We start from the raw sequence: 14,991 nt of genomic DNA on the forward strand, positions 1-14,991 counted from the left end.
CACCAAACCATCATCTCCCAAACCATCCACAACCTCCAATCTCATCATTTCCCAAACCCGCACCACCCACTTCTATCTCCTTCCCAAAATCCACAAACCTGACTGTCCTGGTCGACACATTGTCTCTGCCTGCTCCTACCCCACCGAACTTATCTCCACCTACCTGGACTCCATTTTCTCCCCCTTGGTCCAGGAACTCCCGACCTACATCCGTGACACCACCCACTCCCTCCACCTCCTCCAGAACTTCCAATTCCCCGGTCCCCAAGAACTCATTTTTACTATGGATATCCAGTCCCTATACACCTGCATTCCCCATGCAGATGTCCTCCACTGCTTCCTGACCCACAGGCCTCACCTTCCCCTCCACTGACACCCTCATCTGCCTAGCCGAACTCTTCCTCACCCTCAACAACTTCTCTTTCAATTCCTCCTGCTTCCTGCAGACAAAGGGGGTGGCCATAGGTACCCGCATGGGCCCAGGCTATGCCTGCCTCTTTGTAGGTTACGTGGAACAATCCCTCTTCCGTAGCTACACTGGCCCCAAACCCCACCTCTTCCTCCATTACATTGATGACTGTATTGGCACCGTGCCGTGCTCCCACAAGGAGCTCGAACAGTTCATCCACTTCACTAACACCTTCCACCCCAACCTTAAGTTCACCTGGACCCTGTCTAACACCTCTCTCATCTTCCTGGACCACTCTGTCTCCATCTCAGGCAACCACCTAGAAGGGCCCAGCTTATCCAGCCTTTCCTTAAAAAAAACTCAAACCTTCCATACCTGGCCTCCTCTACATCGGGGAAACCAAGTGGAGGCTTGGGGACTGTTTTGCAGAACACCTATCCTCGGTTCGCAATAAACAACTGCACCTCCCAGTTGTAAACCATTTCAACTCCCCTTCCCATTCCTCAGATGACATGTCCATCATGGGCCTCCTGCAGTGCCATAGTGATGCCACCCGAAGGTTGCAGGAACAGCAACTCATATTCTGCTTGGGAACCCTGCACCCAACGGTATCAATGTGGATTTCACAAGCTTCAAAACCTCCCCACCCCCTACTGCATCCCAAAACCAGCCCAGCTCGTCCCTGCCTCCCTAACCTGTGCTTCCTCTCACCTATCCCCTCCTCCCACCTCAAGCCGCACTCCCATTTCCTACCTACTAACCTCTTCCTGCCCCCTTGACCTGTCCGTCCTCCCGGGACTGACATATCTCGTCCTTACCTCCCCACCTACACTCACCTTAACTGGGTTCCATCCCCGCCTCTTTGACTTGTCTATCTCCTCTCCACCTATCTTCTCCTCTATCCATCTTCAATCCACCTCCCTCTCTCTCCCTATTTATTTCAGAACCCCCTTCCCCTCCCCAATTTCTGAAAAAGGGTCTAGGCCCGAAAAGTCAGCTTTCCTGCTCCTAAGATGCTGCTTGGCCTGCTGTGTTCATTCAGCTATACACCTTGTTATCTTAGATTCCCCAGCATCTGCAGTTCCTACTGTCTCTGAAACAATTTTAACCCCACTGTGAAGCCTCTTCTAAGGATGCCTACCCTGAAGAAGTTACCCTCCTTCCTCCGGAAAAACCTCAGTGGATCTTGCCCCATTTCTGAAGAAGGGTCTAGGCCCGAAACGTCAGCCTTCCTGCTCCTCTGATGCTGCTTGGCCTGCTATGTTCATCCAGCTCTACACCTCATTATCATCGTTCCTCAGCTGTTCCTTTAGTGTCACTGGTTAAAATTGAACAAGAGATTGTGGCCAATGGTGTGCCACAAGGATCAATGCTAGTCCACTGCTTTCATCATTCACGTAAACGATTGGGATGTGAATATAGGAGGTATGGTTAGTAAGTTTGCAGCTGACACCAAAATAGGTGGTAGTGGACAATGAAGAAGATCACCTTGGTGTATAACAAGACGTTAATTAAGGCCCAAGGAGGGGAAGATGGGGTTTAATTTAGATAAATGTGAGGTGTGGCATTTTGGTAAAGCAAACAAGAGCAGAACTTATACAGGATCCTGGGGAGTGTTGCCAAACAGAGACCTACGAGTACAGGTGCATAGTCCTTAAGCAGGTAGACAGGGTGGTGAAGGCATTTGGTATTCTTGCCTTCATTGGTCAGAACATTGAGTTTTAGGGTTGGAATGTCATGTTATGCCTGTACAGGAAATTGAGGCTGCTTTTGGAATACTTTGTGCATTTCTGGTCTCCCTGCTAAAGGAGGAATGTTGTGAAACTTGAGAGGGTGCAGAAAAGATTTATAAAGATGTTGCTTGGATTGCAGGGATTGAGTTATTAGGACAGGCTGAATAGGCTGGGGCTATTTTCTCTGGAGCATCGGAGGCTGAGGGATGACCTTATAGAGGTTTTATAAAATCATGAGGGGCATGGATAGGCTGAATAGCTAAGGTCTTTTCCCCAGGGTAAGGGAATCCAAATCTAGAGGGCATAGGTTTGAGGTGAGAGGAGAAAGATTTAAAAAGGATTTATGGTGTAACTTTTTCACGCTGAGGGTAGTGCACATATGGAACGAGCAGCCAAAGGAAGTGGTGGAGGCTGGTTCAATTACAACATTTAAAAGTCATCTGAATGGGTAGATGAATAAGAAGGAGTTAGAGGGCTATGAGCCCAATGCTGGCAGATGGGATAGGTCAAACTGGGCTGTCTGGTCAGCATGGACAAGTTGGACTGAAGGGTCTTTTCCATGCTGTATGACTCTAAATGAACTGTAGCAGTACAAGAAGGCAGCTCACTAGCATCTTCTTATGGGCAACTAGGGACAGGAGATAAATGCTCATGTCGTCAGCGATACCCACATACCACGCGTGAATACGACAAAGGAGCAAACCGTAGGCCATTCAGCCCATCATGTTTGCTCCACCATTCAATGACTTCACAGCTGATGATCATCCTTAACTGCACTTTCTCCCATAACCCTCGATTCCCCCGACTGATTGAAATTCCGTCTATTTCAGTCTTGAATATACATAATGACCTAGCCTCGACAGCCCTCTGTGGTGAAGAATTCCACAGATTCACCACCCCCAGAGAAGAAATTTGTTCCTTGTTTCTCTGTCTTGGACAATTTCCAAGCTTGCAGTAAATACAAACCTTTGATTTGCATTGTTAACTGTGCGGAAGAGGGCTTTGGCAGGGTGATGGAATGGGCCGACACAGACCAGATGCAGTTGAATGTGGGGAGGCGTGAGGTAGAAAGAACAGTCTAAGACAAAGGGTGCAAGATGCCTTATTCACTGATCACTGTGCCTGCCATTCCACTTTTGATGGCTTATTCACCAGTACACTCTGGGGCACAGAAACCTGGGTGTACTGGTGAATAAGCCATCAAAAGTGGAACGGCAGGCACAGTGATCAGTGAATAAGGCATCTTTCAGTAATTTCAGCACTTCTGTCTTGTTGCTTTCCCTCACCCTTGGCCACAGACCCAGTCTAGCAGCTGCATCAAGGCCAGCTTGAGCAAATAACCTCTCCTCATCCATCCTGTCAAACCAAAACTTTACTCTTGGGATCTAGGTATCACTGGCTTGGCCAGCATTTATTGGTCATCCTCGTGAAGCTGGAGTTGAGCTGCCCTCTTGAATTGCTGCAGTCCATGTGCTGTAGCTAGACCTACAACTCCCTTAGGAATGGAATTAAACATAGAAATATAGAAGATAGGAGCGGGAGGAGGCCATTCAGCCCTTTGGGCCTGCTCCACCATTCTTCATGATCATGGCTGATTGTCCAACTCAATAGCCTAATCCTGATTTCTCCCCATAACCTTTGATCCCATTCACTCCAAATGCTTTATCTAGTTGCCTCTTGAATACATACAATGTGTTGGCATCAACGACTTCCGGTGCTAAATGAATTATATAGCTCACCTCTCTTTGGGTTAGAAATGTCTTCTCATTTCCATCCTGAATCGTCTACTCTGAATCCTCAGACTGTGACCCCTGGTTCTGGACACACCCACCATTGGGAACATCCTCCCTGCATCTACCCTGTCCAGTCTTGTGAGAATTTTTGATTTGAGTCTTTATGAGATGTCCCCCACCCCCCCAATTCATGTGAACTCCACAGAGTAGAACCCCAACCTAATCAATCTCTCCTCATACGCTTGACCCACCATCCCCGGAATCAGCCTGGTAAACATCCACTGCACTCCCTCAAGAGCAAGGGCATCCTTTCTCAGAAAAGGAGACTAAAACTGCACACAATATTCCAGATGTGGCCTCAACAAGGCCTTGTACAACTGCAACAACATACCCCTGCTTCTATCCTCAAAACCTCTCGCAATGAAGGCCAACATATCATTTGTTTTCTTTACCGCCTGCTGCACTTGCATGCTTACCTTCAGTGACTAGTGCACAAGGACACCCAGATCCTGCTGCAGACTCCCCTTTCCCAATTTAAGCCATTGGTGATAGCGATCACAATTCTGTTATGTTTACTTTAGAAATGGAAAGGGATAGGTGTATACCACTGGGCAAGAGTTATAGCTGGGGGAAAGGCAATTACGATGAGATTAGGCAAGATTTAGGGAGCATAGGATGGGGAAGGAAACTGCAGGGGATGGGCATATTAGAAATGTGGAGCCTATTCAAGGAAAAGCTCCTGTGTGTCCTAGATAAGTAAGTACCTGTCAGGCAGGGAGGAAGCTGCAGAGCACGGGAGCCATGGTTTACGAAGGAGGTGGAATCTCTGGTCAAGAGGAAGAAGAAGGCTTATGTTAGGATGAGATGTGAAGGCTCAGTTAGGGTGCTTGAGGGCTACGAGGTAGCCAGGAAAGACCTAAAGAGAGAGCTCAGAAGAGCCAGGAGGAGACATGAGAAGTTGTTGGCGGATAGGATCAGGGTAAACCCTAAGGCTTTCTATAGGTATTTAAGGAATAAAAGAATGACAAAAGTAAGATTAGGCCCAATCAAGGACAGTAGTGGTAAGTTGTGTGTGGAGTCAGATGAGATAGGGGAAGCACTAAATGAATATTTTTCGACAGTGTTCACTCTAGAAAACGACAATGTTGTCGAGGAGAATACTGAGATACAGGCTACTAGACTAGGTGGGATTGAGGTTCACAAAGAAGACGTATTAGAAATCCTACAGAGTGTGAAGATAGATAAGTCCCCTGGGCTGGAAGGGATTTATCCTAGGATCCTCTGGGAAGCCAGGGAGGAGATTGCCGAGCCTTTGGCATTGATCTTTAACTTGTCATTGTCTACAGGAATAGTGCCAGATGACTGGAGGATGGCAAATGTGGTTCCCCTGTTCAAGAAGGGGAGTAGAGACAACCCCATAGACCAGTGAGCCTTACCTCAGTTGTTGGTAAAGTGTTGGAAAAGGTTATAAAGGATAGGATTTATAATCATCTAGAAAAGAATAAATTGATTAGGGATAGTCAGCACGGTTTTGTGAAGGGAAGGTCGTGCCTCACAAACCTTATTGAGTTCTTTGAGAAGGTGACCAAACAAGTAGATGAGAGTAAACCGGTTGATGTGGTGTATATGGATTTCAGCAAGGCGTTTGATAAGGTTCCCCACAGTAAGCTATTGTACAAAATGCGGAGGAATGGAATTGTGGAAGATATAGCAGTTTGGATCGGAAATTGGCTTGCTGGAAGAAGACAGAGGGTGGTAGTTGATGGGAAATGTTCATCCTGGAGACCAGTTACTAGTGGTGTACCGCAAGGGTCGGTGTTGGGTCCACTGCTGTTTGTCATTTTTGTAAATGACCTGGATGAGGGCGTAGAAGGATGAGTTAGTAAATTTGCAGACAACACGAAGGATGCTGTAGGTTGCAGAGAGACATAGATAAGCTGCAGAGCTGGGCTGAGAGGTGGCAAATGGAGTTTAATGTGCACAAGTGTGAGGTGATGCACTTTGGTAGGAGTAACCGGAAGGCAAAGTACTGGGCTAATGGTAAGATTCTTGGTAGTGTAGATGAGCAGATGTCTATGTACACAGATCCTTGAAAGTTGCCACCCAGGTTGACAGGGCTGTTAAGAAGGCGTACAGTGTTTTAGCTTTTATTAATAGAGGGATCGAGTTCGGGAACCAAGAGGTTATGCTGCAGCTGTACAAAACTCTGGTGTGGCCGCACTTGGAGTATTGCATACAGTTCTGGTCACCACACTATAAGAAGGATGTGGAAGCTTTGGAAAGGGTGCTGAGGAGATTTACTAGGATGGATGTGAGTTTGCTCGCTGAGCTTGAAGGTTAGTTTTCATGAAAACCTTCCAGCTCAGCGAGCAAACTCACATCCAGAACCTTAACCTGAGCTACAAATCTTCTCAAAACTCGCTATTTACTAGGATGTTGCCTGGTATGGAGGGAAGGTCTTACGAGGAAAGGCTGAGGGACTTGAGGCAGTTTTCGTTAGAGAGAAGAAGGTTGAGAGGTGACTTAATTGAGACATATAAAATAATCAGAAGGTTGGATAGGGAGAGCCTTTTTCCCAGGATGGTGACAGCGAGCACGAGGGGGCATAGCTTTAAATTGAGGGGTGAAAGATATAGGATGTCAGAGGTAGTTTCTTTACTCAGAGAGTAGTAAGGGAATGGAACGCTTTGTCTGCAATAGTAGTAGATTCGCCAACTTTAAGTACATTTAAGTCATCATTGGACAAGCATATGGACGTACATGGAATAATGTAGGTTAGATGGGCTTCAGATCGGTATGACAGGTCGGCAAAACATCGAGGGCCGAAGGGCCTGTACTGTGCTGTAATGTTCTATGTTCATTCAGGTAGTAATCTGCTTTCTTGTTTTTGCTTCCAAAGTGAATAGCCTCACATTTATCCAAATTATACTTCATCTGCCATTGATTTGCCCACTCACCCCCCCCCCCCCCCCCCCGTCGAGATCATGCTGAAGGATCTCTGCATCCTTGTCACAGTTCATGCTCCCACCCAACTTGGTATCATCTGCAATGTTGGAGATGTAACATTTTGTCTCATCCAGATCATTAACATACATTATGAATAGCTGGGGTCCCAGCACCAATCCCCGTAGCATTCCACTAGTTACTGCTTACCAATTTGAAAAGGACCTACTAATTCCTACTCTTTATTTCGTCTATGCAATCCAATTTTCTGTCTAACTCTATACATGTCCCCAATCCCGTGCACTTTAATCTTGCACATTAATTTTTTTTATGTGGGACTTTCTCAAACCCTTCCTGAAAGTCCAAATATACCACATTGACTAGCTCTCCCTTGTCAATTCTACGAGTTATGTTTTTATAGAATCCCTACAGATTTATCAAGCACGATTCCCCTTCATAAATCCAGCTGACTGATTCTGATCCTCTCACTGCTTTCCTAAATGCCCTGCCTTAATCCTTGACAACAGATTTGAGAATTTTCCCCACTGCCAATGTTAGGCTCACCCTATAATTCACTGTTTTCTCTCTGCCTCCCTTTTTAAATATTAGCGTGACATTAGCCACCCTCTGTTCTCCAGGGACTGTTCCACAGTTTATAGAATCCTGGAAGGTGACTACCAATGCAAAAAATATTTCCAGAGTTCCAGAATTTCTGACCTGGCGACGCTGAAGGAACAGCGATACATTTCCAAATCAGGATGGTGAGTAGCTCAGAGAGGAATTTGTGCATGTGAGTGGGGGGTGGTGTTCCCATGCATCTGCTGCCCTTGTCCTTCCAGATGGAAATGCTCGTGTGTTTGGAAAGGTTCAAGTTCACTTTGAATCTTCTTGAAGATCCCCTTACCAAAGAGGCAGCTTCTTTGTGCCCCCAAGCCATGGAACTTCCCGTCTGAAACCTATCATTAACATTGGAGTCCATTGCAGTATCAGGGGTGCATACCATAGTGGATTGGCCATTGCAATTATTTATGTCCCCACAGTGGTACTTCCATTGGAATGAGGGTGCATCCAGCTTGCAGGAGACACCGCCTTCTTGCAGTTGGTGGGAAAATCCTGGCTGAATCTCCATGGGAACTGCTGCGCATGTGCGGGTCTGTAGCCTTGAGTGGGGAATTGCGCGGGGCGCGGGTGACAACGGCTGCGCATGCGCCGGCACCCACTCCGTCGGACTGCCGGGCTGTTCGGCGGCGGGTGGAGGGGGGGGAGAACCGCGAGACCGCGCTTGCGCAAAGGCTCCCGGCTGTCGGGACGGCACCTGCGCCGTTGCCGTCGTCTGGACCGCGCGTTTGTTTTCTTCACCGTTTGTTTGAGGGGATGGGAGTCGCGTGAGGGCGCGTGTGCGGTGGCACGGGAGAGGCGGGAAGGACCGTTTGGCGCCAGATTCAAAAATAAACGGCCAGCCGCGGCCGGCGCGCCATTTGTCGGGGGGAGGGGGCGTTCCACCCCCAGGGAGGCAGCATAGGAAGATCCCAAACATTTTTTTGTTGGAAGCCATCCCTTTACTATTGATTGGTTGGGGGTGGCATGGCAACTTCTGCACTGGGATCCTTAGAGAAGGCACACGAATATCCCAAACTGATTTTTGAAACCATCCCTTTTCTCTCATTGAGGGGAATTGACTAAAAATATATTTCTCTGAATTGACTCTCACCCCTCCCCTCTGCCACCGATCCCATGCTAGGAAGAACTTAACAAACCTTCCCTTTTGCTGTCCACTTAACTCCCATGTTGCTGGGTGCCCAGCATTCTCTACGTTCGGCGCGTAGGCTTCCCCAGTCCCGCATCAATCTCCTCCCCAAATGCTCTTCCCTCTAACCCCTCTTGTGTCGTTGTTTATAGTCTACCCCAGTCCCCTGCCATTGTTCACCCAGATTCACAGGTAAGTTTCCTTCACATCTACCATCAAACATACGGACGCCATCACCTGCCCACGAAGGAGCCCATTCCCACTGGTGAAGACCTTCCTTCCGAACTGGATTCAGAGTTCTCAAGGCTTCCAACCCGATTTCACCACGTGGCAATGGCTGAATCGAAATAACATGCAGGACTTGGCAACTCAGCCCTTCAAGTCTCCCCTTCCCCTCCTCCTGACAGGAATATGGCCAATCCTGCCCATTTTCCTTGCACCCGCCCCCCCCCCCCCCCCCCACAGGCTCACTTCACATATAGGAAACCCATGACTGAGCTTCCACGCCCTAGCCCCTTTGCGGCTGGGAATTCACCACCCTCAAGAAAAATCCCTCCCCGTCTTAGAATCATAGAACCCCTATTGTGTGGAAACAGGCCGTTAGCCCAACAAGTCCACACCACCCCTCCGAAAAGCATCCCGCCCGGACCCATTCCCCTAACTCTATATTTCCTACGTCCAACCCACCTAACCTGCACATCCCTGGGCACTATGGGGCAATTTAGCACAGCCAGTCCACCTATCCTGCACATCTTTGTACTGTGGGAGGAAACCCATGCAGACACACAAATGGCTGCCAACCCCCACCCCCCCCCCTTTATACAGAGACAAATGCCCCCTTCCCGGGATGCATAGATTCATAGCTGGGGGAATATGTCATTGACCCTTCAGTGGCCCTTCGAGCTAACTGAGGTCATGAAGATGCTCAGAACTCCTTTGAGGCTCATGGAGTGTCGCGAAGTATGTTCTGCACTGGAGCCTTGGAGTCGTGGGCCCTCCTGAGGTCACGCTGTCCGGCATGGATCTATTGTTGCATAAGCCCCATGTTGTCAAGGTTTCCCGGCTGCATCTAGCATGCATCATCCGCCTCCATAGTTACCCACCTCACTGAACATTTACCAGGGTTCTACCACCAACTGCCCACACGGCCGGCAGTTGCCGTTGGGTAGGTATTGCCTTACTCTCCCTCTCAACCCTTCTCCCCGCACACCCTGGTCCCAGTCAACGATCTGAATCTTTTTCTTCCTTTTTGTTGATCCTCGAGGCTGGGGAAGATCCCAAAATCAGAGGAGCCTGCAGGAAGCGCTACTGAGCCTTCTTAACGTTGTGGGAAATGACACGGAAACGTGCCCAAGCAAGGAACATGGTGTTTGGCCTCCTGATGCCAGTGGCCCACTGGAGAAAGGGGTGGGTGGGCAAATCTGAGGGTGGGATGGGTACAGGAGGAGGTGTTCAAAACCTCAACTGCTTTGGAGCCCCATGATGGACTGGTCAAGGTCTGCATTGGGATACCCCACAGATGGTGAGGTGAGAGGAACTAGCCCAGATGATGGCAGTTAGCGAATTTGGAAATTCTGCAAACCCCGATCCGGTTGAAGTGGAGGAATGGTGTCCCCTTCCCCTCTAGTTGACAGACAGTGAATTCCTAACCAGAGCCCACGTGAAGCTTTCTGAAGGGAAAGGGTTGGCTTTGCCACGGAAAGCAGAAATGGAATTCAACACACCATGACCCCCAAATTTTGTACGTTAGATAAATGTGAGATGTTGCGTTTTGGTAAATGCTGGAAAAAGGGACTAGATTAATTGAGGAATAACACAGTGGGGAGCTCGAGGAACACAGCAGGTCAGGCAACATCAGAGAAGTAGGAAAGTTGACATTTCAGTTCGGGACTCCTCTGATGCTGCCTGACCTGCTGTGTTCCTCCATCTCGACACTGCGCTATCTTTGACTCCAGCATTGTCAGTTCTTGTCAACTCTAGATTAACTTGGGATATCTGGTTGGACCAGTTGGATGAGTTGGACCAAAGAGTCTGTTTCCATGCTGCACAGCTCTACGACTCTAACGTTGTGCAGTTTGGAATGATTTGATTTGATCTGATATGATTTATCAGTGCGGTGAAAAGTGTTGTTTTGCGTGCTATCCAAGCAAATCATAACTTACGAAAGTACATCAGGGTAATAGACAAAATGTAGAATATGGTATCACAGCTACAGAGAAGGCGCATAGAGAGATAGAATTGAATAGTGACTTATTGTTGCATGTATTTTTTACCAAAAAATAGTGAAAAGTGTTTTAAGTTGCCTTACCACAGTGTCTATATTAATAATAGAATTCATAGATAAGGAAATTGAGCTCAGTGAGGGCAGCTTGGTGGTTAGCACTGCTGCCTCACGGCACCAGGGACTTGGCTTCGATTCCACCCTCGGGTGACCGAGTGGACTTTGCACATTCTCCCTGTGTCTGCGTGAGTTCCCTCCGGGTACTCTGGTTTCCTCCCACAGTACAAAGATGTTCAGATTAGGTGGATTGGACATGCTAAAATTGCCTATAGTGTTCAGGGCTGTGTAACTTGGGTGGGATGTTCTGAGGAATCGGCGTGGACTTGTTGAGCTGAAGGACCTGTTTTCACACTGTAGGGATTTTATGATATGATTCTATGATACGAGAGGTCCGTTTAAATGCCTGCTAACAGCAGGAAAAATAAGCTGACCTTGAATCTGTTGGTACACGTTTTCGAACTTTTGTGTCTTCTGCTCAAAGGAAGAGTGTATAACTGGGGTGGGAGGGGCCTTCAATTATGTTGGCTGCTTTCCCCTGGCAGCAGGGAATATCAGTGGATGGAAGCCTTGTTTGTGTGATGGATGGTGTTCCCAACTCTGTGTAATTTTTTGAGGTCTTGGCAGAGCAGTTGCCATACCAAACTGTGATGCATCTAGTTAGGATGCTTTCTCCGGTGCATCTCTTAAAAAAAAAAGTAAGAGTCATTGTAGGCATGCAGAATTTCCTTATCCTTCTGAGGGAATAGAGGTGTTGGTGCTTTCATGACTACAGTGTTGACATGGATAGACTAGGATAGATCATTGGTGATGATTGCTCCCAGAAACCTGAAACTCTTGACCATCTCCACCTCAGCACCATTGATACAAATGGGTGTATCCTCCACTCTGCTTCCTGAAGTTGATCACCAGCTCTTTTGTTTTGCTGACATTGAGAGATTATTGTTTTCACACAATGCCACTAAGCAGTCTATCTGTTTCCAGTAAGGAGTCTCGTTGTTGTCTAAATGTGAGTAACTTTTACATGGTACCTCCTTACGACAAGTGAGACTCGAAGAGCTCTGTTTACTCACTGTGCTCCAGTACAGATCTCAGACTAGTTCGCTGACCAGAACGGGGACCAGAGCACAAACAAAGCCCCTTGAAGGATCTGCTGTGCAATCCAAACCTTAGGCAGTCCAGACTTGCTGGGCCAAATGCCCTGTTTTTGTGTTGGTATGATTTTAAGGCAGAGTGAACCAAGTATTAAGAGGTGCAAGTTGCAGAAAAGATTGGGCCAGATTTCCCAGTTTAAGGTGCAAGAAGCCTTGCAGAAAATGCAAAAAGCGTCAGGGTTAACCCTGCATCTTCCAAGGTTGCAGGCCTTATTTCATTTGGCCTTGCCTTTGTTGTTCCTTTAAGCTGTATGCCCAATACAAATTAACAGGGCGTTTGCACTTCTCTAGCCCTGCAAAACTTGCAAAATATTTAATAATGAAACATTTATTGCGATATACAGAGGCAAAACTTTTGTCATTTCTGCACAAAGTTTCTTTTGTAATAGAGCAGCGGAGCCTTCTTTCTCTGGTCTTGTGTGATAGAGGCAGCTTTTAGAAACTTTGGCATGATTGGAGATGAGCTTAGTTGTCTAGAGAACACAGTGGTAATTAATAGCATCTCTGTGTCACATTGCTACTCTTATTAGGGGGTGTGCAGAAGGTTTTCAATGAAACAACAATGATCAGTCATAGACTGGGCTCCCTCAGATGAACAGATGTAAAAGCAAGGTTAAAATCTTCAGCTCAAGCCAACCCCAACAACAGTCTCCTAGCTTCCTCTAAGCGCTGATTTTATTTGACAAGTCAGGTAGTTTCTTTTTCAGTTTCTTGTGCCGAGCAAGATCCCATAGATGACACTGATGACCCAGTGATATGGCCTAACTGATGGGATGTGTTGGGTGTAGGGGTGTCAACAATGCGATTTGATGGGTTAGGAGTATCACTGATGCCGCCTGTTGGGTAGTGGGATGTCACCAATTGGATCTGATGGATGCAGTGCTGGCACTGATAGATTTAGAGGTGTCACTCATGGGATTTGATGGGTTTAAAAGATGTCACTAATGGAAACTGATGGGTGTAGGGGTGTCATTGAAGGGATTTGATGTGTGTAGGGTGACTCTGATGGGATCTAATGGGTGTAGAGGTGTCACTGATGGGATTTGATGAGTGTGGTGGTGTCACTGGTGGGATTTCATGGGTTTAGGGTTGTCACTGACGGGATTTGATGGGTGTACGGGTGTCACTGATGGGATTTTATTGGTGTGGAGGTGTCGCTGATGGGCTTTGATGGGTATAATGGGTGCCACTGATGGGTATAATGGGTGCCACTGATGGGTATAATGGGTGCCACTGATGGGATTTGATGGGCGTAAGGGTTTCACTGATGGGTGTATGGGTGTCACTGATGGGATTGATGAGTGTGAGTGGGTCACTGATGGGTTTTAATGGGGGTACAGGTGCCACTGATGGGGTTTGATGAGTGTAGGGGTGTCACTGATAAGACTTGATGAGTGTAGGGGTGCCACTGATGGGATTTGATGGGTTTGGATGTCACTGATGGGATTTGATGGATGTAAGGGTGTCAATAATGAGATTTTTTTGGGTGTAGGGGTATCACTGATGGGATTTGATGGGGGTATGGGTGTTACTGATCGGATTTGATAGGTGTAAGGGTGTTACTGATGGGATTTGATAGGTATAAGGGTGTCACTGGTGGGATTTGGGTGTAGGGGTGCTATTGACAGGATTTGATGAGTTTAGGGGTGTAATTGATGTAATTTGATGAGGATAGGGGTGGCTGTGATGAAAAATGATGGTTATGGGGTGTTACTGGTGGAAAATGACAGGTATGGAGGTGTCACTGGTGGAAAATGATGAGCATAGGGATCTCACTGATACTTGGAGTCCCATCTCCTATTGATCTATTGCACTGTTGCTCCTTGTTAACTCTGCAGCCAGCAGAACAGGAGCTAACCAGGAGGAGAAGCGCACACGTTGACAACCAGGAAGCCGTACCAGCAGAGGCGGTGTGTGGTACCGTGGCCAGCGGCATTGAGGGCAGGTTCGACAGGTTACAGAAGGAGTGTGGCAAGATGGTGGGTATCCATGAGGCATGCGTGCCTAGCCCTGTGCAATTCCCTCATTAAGGGTTTCACCCTGCTTGGGTTATTGTGGATGGAGGTAGTCAGGAGCAAGGGCATCCAGAGGGAGTGAGGCAATGATTAACAGGAGGACATGGTAGGAGTGAGCAAGTAGGGCTAGTGCATTAGCCATAGCGGTACATTACGATTGGTCTGCTGGATGGCCAATCCAGCGATGTGCACTAATGGTCCAACACTCAAGCAGGTCACTCGCCCATTATGTTTGTGCCAGCAGCTCACTCTTGCCAACCTGACTGCTTCCCCACAACCAATCTGTGGCCCACAAATGATTTATCATTTAGGCAATGATTCAAACCTGTAGTGAAATCTGCTTCCACCAAGCTGTCCCAATGATAGAAACATAGAAAATAAGTGCAGGAGTAGGCCATTCAGCCCTTCATATCTGCACACCATTCAATATGGTCGCAGCTGGTCATGCAATTTAAGCATCCCCCTCCCTTAACAAAGCTATGCTGACGATCCCCGACTAGTCCATGCCTTCCTATGTGACAGTTGACCCAATTTTCAGGATTGATTCTAGCAACTTGCTCACCTCTGAAGTAAAACTAACTGGCTTATAATTGCTTGGCATTTCGTTTGTGCCCCCTTTAAACAACAAAACTACATTTACATTCCTGCAGCACACTTCACTTGTGTTGTTCAGCCCTGCTCTTATTAAATGGCAGAGCATGCTTAAAGGGCCAAATAGCCTAATCCTGCTTCCAGGCTTGATGTTCATATAATGAGGGTTCTTCATGCACAATCTGCAAGAGAGTAGCAGGGAGGCCGTGGAGGGAATGGGACAGTGAGCGGCGAAGGGGTTGGGACACAGTGAACAAGCTGAGCATAGAGATGGGCATAGAAGAATGGCATGGCAGGTAAGAACATGAGTAGGGGTTGGTGTATGGAGAGAATTTTGAGAGCAGTGTACACTGAGCATGGGGCGCTGTGGTTGGAGGGAGGGCGGTGG

At 47.6% G+C, this 14,991-nt stretch overlaps 1 protein-coding gene across 13 annotated transcripts in view; it reads left to right on the forward strand.

Moving 5' to 3' along the window:
* Nucleotides 1–14,991, forward strand: part of LOC125449938 (tubulin alpha-1C chain-like) — a 56,819-nt gene that overhangs the window by 18,373 nt on the left and 23,455 nt on the right. For 10 of the 13 annotated variants that reach the window (XM_059643224.1, XM_059643221.1, XM_048525843.2 and 7 more), the window contains 2 exons: nt 7,457–7,579; nt 13,836–13,976. In XM_059643224.1, the coding sequence (XP_059499207.1) occupies nt 7,577–7,579; nt 13,836–13,976 (144 nt within the window). In that variant the 5' untranslated portion in view covers nt 7,457–7,576. Of the gene's footprint in view, nt 1–7,427; nt 7,580–10,000; nt 10,093–13,835; nt 13,977–14,991 lie in introns of those variants that run through there. The other 3 variants (XM_059643225.1, XM_059643220.1, XM_048525849.2) reach the window with 3 other exon arrangements.

This window comes from Stegostoma tigrinum, chromosome 49 (genome assembly GCF_030684315.1).
Source record: "Stegostoma tigrinum isolate sSteTig4 chromosome 49, sSteTig4.hap1, whole genome shotgun sequence".
NCBI lineage: Eukaryota > Metazoa > Chordata > Chondrichthyes > Orectolobiformes > Stegostomatidae > Stegostoma > Stegostoma tigrinum.